General features: G+C 44.7%; 1 protein-coding gene across 1 annotated transcript; it reads right to left on the bottom strand.

Moving 5' to 3' along the window:
• Positions 1–3,715: 3,715 nt before the first annotated feature.
• On the bottom strand, positions 3,716–4,959 carry LOC130296906 (glycoprotein gp100-like). The gene has a single exon (XM_056548953.1). The coding sequence runs from the start codon at positions 4,601–4,603 to the stop codon at positions 3,716–3,718; it is 888 nt and encodes a 295-aa protein (XP_056404928.1). The 5' UTR covers positions 4,604–4,959.
• Between the last annotated feature and the right edge of the window lie 572 nt (positions 4,960–5,531).

The raw sequence follows: 5,531 nt of genomic DNA on the forward strand, positions 1-5,531 counted from the left end.
TCAATAAAGTTACGTTCTTCAAAGGAGGCCGCTGGGAAAGGCTTCTGGGCATGCGCGTTACGCAAGGGACGCCGGGAGTTGTAGTTTGCTTTGTTCTTCTGTAAATAAAGGAATTCTATTCTAATCTACACGTCCGTCTTTTATATACATTGTCCGGCAGGATGGCGGCTATTGTTACACGTGTGGTATTACACTACAGCAGAGACGTGTGCAAGTGTTCACACAGTGCAGCTTTTTATTAAATGCGTTTTCTTCTTTATGTTTTGATTGGTGACCTCATTTAGAGACACATGTTAACCCCTTGAGGGTGCAGTAGTTTTTTTTTATTTTTGCGTTTCTGTTTTTTCCTCTTCCTCTATGAGGCTTCTTGTGTTATGCGGGATCAATTGTACTTTGTAATGACATCAATCATTTTACCACAAAATCTGCGGTGCAGTCAAAAACAACAAAAGAAGGCAAAATTGACAAAAAATAAAAAATAAATAAAAAAAATGTTGATCCTCGGGGGTTTTGTTTCTACGCAGCGCACTTTTTGGTATAAATGACTCCTATTATCTTCATTCTGGAGGTCCACACAATTACAACGATTCCCAATTTATATAGGTTTTATTTTACCGTTTGCTTAGAATCACCTGTTCTGACCCCTATAACTACTTTTATTTTTCCGTATACAGAGATGTATGAGGGTCATTTTTTGTGCCGTGATCTGTAGTTTTTATTTGTTCCACTTTTGTTTTGATGGGACATTTTTGATCACTTTTTTATTCACCTTATTCTGGTATAAGAAGTGACCATAAATCTGCAATTCTGGCGGGTTTTTCTTCCCCCGTATACGAGGTTCCCCGAGCGGGATCATAAACATTCTATTTAAATAGTTCAGACATTTCCGCATACGGCAATGCGATGTTTGTGTATACATTTTTTTTTGTTTATGTTTTTTTTTTTTATAAAATGGGAAAAGGGGGAGGGGTAATAAAAAGTTATTGGGGCGGGGCTTATTTATATTTTTAAAAACTATTTTTATTATTCATTTTACTTTTTTTAAGTCCTCATAGGGGACTATTTATATGTTTCTTGTAACGGTGCTGGATGTGGATCCTCTAACCTGTGTGGCTGATTACACGGACCGTATCGGGGAGCGGAGTCTATGGTGCCGCTGGTCTTCACCAGAGCCCGCCGCAAGGCAGGATTGGCTCGCTGCGGCAGGCGACACCCAGGTCGCTACCCCCGACACGGCTCGACCACACAGGTAGCTGGGCAAGGCGAGGTACCGAAGGACAAGGCAGTAGCGTAGTCAAACGTAGCAGAAGGTCAGGGCAGGCGGCAAAGGTGCGGAGTCTAATAACGTAGCGGAAGGTCTGGAAACACGGGTAGGCTAACAGGCTGTAAGGGAACGCTTAATCTCAGGCTAGGGGCACTGAAGATCCGGCAGGGAAGTGTGGGAGGTGCAGGGACTTTATAATGTAGTGTCAGGTGCAACATTAATTATGGGCGTACTGGCCCTTTAAATTTCAGAGTTCCGGAGCAGGCGTGGCCTAGGAGATGGGGACGCACGCGCCAGAGCTGAGACACAGGAGAGGATACGACAGCGGGATCGTGGTAAGTGACGGGCCGGGATTCGCTTGCGGCCGGAGCGCAGAGTGTAACATTTCTTTTGATTGGTACTACTGTTCATTGCTATTCGGTGGCAGAGCACTGATCAGTGATATCTGTGATCTACTTGTGCTGTCTGCCTGATTGCTGCATCCTCTTTACTGTTTTCCCTGCACAATGGCCCAACTCACCCACTGTCCATTGAAGTCCCAGCTGACCTATTAAAGGGGTACTCCGCTGCTCAGTGTTTGGAACAAACTGTTCCGAATGCTGGAGCCGGCGCCGGGAGCTCGTGATGTCATAGCACCGCCCCCTCCTGACATCACGCCCTGCCCCTCAATGCAAGTCTATGGGAGGGGGCGTGGCGGCTGTCACACCCCTCCCATAGACTTGCATTGAGGGGGGTGATGTCATGAGGGGGCGTGGCTATGACGTCACGAGCTGCCAGCTTCAGTGTTCGGAACAGTTTGCTCCAGACGCTGAGCAGCGGAGTACCCCTATTAAGTGAATGGGACTGTGCTGCAAATACTTGGACCTCTGTACAAAAATACTGAAGGAGCCCTAACATTGAAGCGGCACTGTGGCCCCTTCATTCCCAGGATCAGTGGGGGGCCCTTGATCATAAAGTAATGGCATACCATAGCTACAATTACATTTTAAATAGGCATCAATAGGGATGTTCCAATACCAATTTTTAAAAAGCCCAGTACTCACCGATACCTATTAACGATGGTTATTTTTTTAATGTCATGTGACAGGAGAGGCGGCTCTAGACTTTGTGAAGCCTTAGAGGAAAGTTGAACATGAGGCCCTCACTGACACTCATAATTAAGATATTCCCTCAGAAGGTAGGTAGGAAATCCCCCCCTCCTTATTAGGTAGAAGCCCCAGTAGGTAGGGAATCCCCCCTTTTAGGTAGAAGTCCCCAGTAATTAGGTAGTGAATCCTTCCCCCTATTAGGTAGAGCCACCATGTAGGTAGGTAGGGAATCACCCCCTATTGGGTAGAAGCCCCAGTAGGTAAGGAATACCCCTATTAGGTAGAAGCCCCCAGTAGGTAGGGAATCCCCACTAATAAGTAGATGCCCCCAAGTAGGTAGCTAGGAAATCCCCCTATTAGGTAGAAGCCCCCAGTAGGTAGGTACAGAATCCCCCCCCCCCTAATTAGGTAGAATCCCCCAGTAAGTAGGTGGGGAATCCCCCTATTGGATAGAAGCTCCCAGTAGGTAGGTAGGGAATCCTCCTATTAGATAGAAGCTCCCAGTAGGTTGGTAGGTAAGCCCCCTCCCCCTCCCCCCAATTAGGTAGAATTCCTCCTAATTAGGTAGTGCATTCCCCCTAATTAGGTAAAGGCACCTAGTAGTTAAGTATGAAATCCCCCACCCATTAGGTAGACGCCCCAGGTAGTTAGGAAATCCCTCAGTAGTTAGGTAGGTAATCCCCCTATTAGGTAGAAGCTCCCAGTAGGTAGGGAATCCCCACTAATAAGTAGATGCCCCCAAGTAGGTAGATAAGAAATCCCCCTATTAGGTAGAAGACCCCAGTAGGTAGGTACAGAATCCCCCAGTTAGTAGGTGGGGAATCCCCCCATTAGATAGAAGCCCCCAGTAGGTAGGTAGGGAATCCTCCTATTAGATAGAAGCCCCCTAACTAGGTAAAGGCACCCAGTAGTTAAGTATGAAATCCCCCACCCATTAGGTAGACGCCCCAGGTAGTTAGGAAATCCCCCAGTATTTAGGTAATGAATCCCCTCTAATAGGTAGAAGCCCCCACAAGATAGGTAGGTAGGGAATTCTTAACAAGTACTTGTGCAAATGTCCGACATCAGTGCCAGTACCAGAACCCCTTGCTTTTGGGTTCTCCTACAGATTACAGCAGAGGAGCCCCCCCCCCCATATCAGCTTATTTCCAAGAACTTAAGGGAATGTTCAATGTGCACAAGCCCTATAACGAAGAATGACGGCACCTACATGTATATTGCATTCAGTGTCCTACAGACAAATCTGAAAAAAATATATCATAATTTTTTTATTTAGAAACATTTTTAATTGTTAAAATTTTAGAAAAGTGCACATGTATCTTATAATATGACATCGGGCAAACAGAACTATTCTAAGGTGGAGTTAAGATCGAGAGTCTTTGCCACTGCTGGAGACCAGGGTCTTGGCATGAAGGGCGGCATGCTGTATGGGCACAGTCCTCTCCTGGGAAGGTGTCCGGAACACTTCTATCTGCAGTTGGCTCTCATTGGTCACTGTGCACTTCAGGTCTTCAGGTCTCACATCCTGGGGAAGATCCACCTCCTTCCTGAAGATCTGACACTTGTAGAAGAAAGAACCTTTCCCATCGTCGCTCTTGCATTCCTTGGCTCCGCTCACCAGAAGTTTCTTTTCTACCAGCTTGACTGTCAGCTCTTGGGGAGAAAAACCTTGGACCCCTAGAGAAACCACGAAACCTCCTTCAGATGACTTTATGTCGCTGATGGTTACAGCATTCTCTGCCTTATTTTTGGTGGAGGTCAATGGAGTCTCAGTCTTGATCTCGTTGGACTTTGAGTTAGTGGAGGTTGGTGGAGTCTCAGTCTTGATCTCGATGGACTTTGAGTTAGTGGAGGTTGGTGGAGTCTCAGTCTTGATGGACTTTGAGTTAGTGGAGGTTGGTGGAGTCTCAGTCTTGATCTCGATGGACTTTGAGTTAGTGGAGGTTGGTGGAGTCTCAGTCTTGATCTTTATGGACTTTGAGTTAGTGGAGGTTGGAGTCTCAGTCTTGATCTCGATGGACTTTGTCATGCTGGAGGCTAGCACTGGAAGACTCTTAGCCTCAGTGGTTTCTTGAAGAAGCTGCTGGTGAAATCGGCCCATCAGCTTCATGCTGGCTATTATGTCTTCTAGAGTGTGTATCATGTCTTGTTCCAGGCTGGAGAAGATGTCCATAGACAATGGCCACAGGGGACGGAGAAGAGGCCTGAAAGGGCTTGGTGTGGGCTTCTTAGCCAGCTGAAGGCTCAGCATGATGTCTCTTGGTTCTTCTTCTTTGTGGAGCTGATTCTAGTCCTGCTGTCTGATCTGGTGGGCTTCTACACGAGGACCGGTTTTATACTTGACTCTAACACTTCCAGATGGTTCTGTCATTCCTCAGTCCTGGTCTTCATGTCCCATTATTAGTAAAGGGGACGACGACACCGTGACTCAGACGTGAGGTTCTTCAGCCACGACTCAGCACACTAAACACAGCTGAGCGTGCCGGGGCCAGAAATATCACAGTGACCACACATAGGATCTCATCCAAGTTCATGAGACGCCTTCAAGGTCAAACAGGTTGTACAGTAAAAAGCAAATATATATTTGTGTATTGTATTTTAGTTTTTTCAATGGAAAAGCTAAGAGTGGGTCTTTGTTATCTCGAGGTACACCTCAGTCTATGGCCACACACATCATGGTTAAGCAGCCTGTTATAATGTCTTGTTTTTTTTTGTTGTTGTTTTTTTTTTTATGGATCCGTGTGTATTAGTTTTTAATTATATTATTTTTCAATTTGCTTTTTTTCCTGTTAAAAAAATTTTGTAAAAAAAATGTCAAAAAAATCCACCCTAATAAAAAATGAAATCCCCCATTTTTTAAATAAAACACTGTAAAACATAAATAAATAAGATAAACAAATTTGGTATCGCCGTGTGCATAATTGTCCGAACTATTAAATATATACATTCTTGATCCGGCACGGCCAATGGCGTATATGCAAAGAAATTCCAAACTGGAAATTTGCTAATTTTGGGTCACATCGCCTCCAGGAAATAAATGTAATAATAAGTGATCAAAAAGCCAAAACTACACAAATGAAGGATCATTAAAAACTAAAGCTTATGACGCAAATAAATGAATTTCAAAAAAGTTATAGGGGTCAGAACACAGCAGTGCAAATTTTTTTTTATTTTTTAAT

The sequence above is a fragment of the Hyla sarda genome, chromosome 12, assembly GCF_029499605.1.
Source record: "Hyla sarda isolate aHylSar1 chromosome 12, aHylSar1.hap1, whole genome shotgun sequence".
Classification (NCBI taxonomy): domain Eukaryota; kingdom Metazoa; phylum Chordata; class Amphibia; order Anura; family Hylidae; genus Hyla; species Hyla sarda.

Excerpts from the sequence above, each read along its gene's own strand:
- LOC130296906 (XM_056548953.1), bottom strand. The coding sequence starts at position 4,603 with ATGCTGAGCCTTCAGCTGGCTAAGAAGCCCACACCAAGCCCTTTCAGG.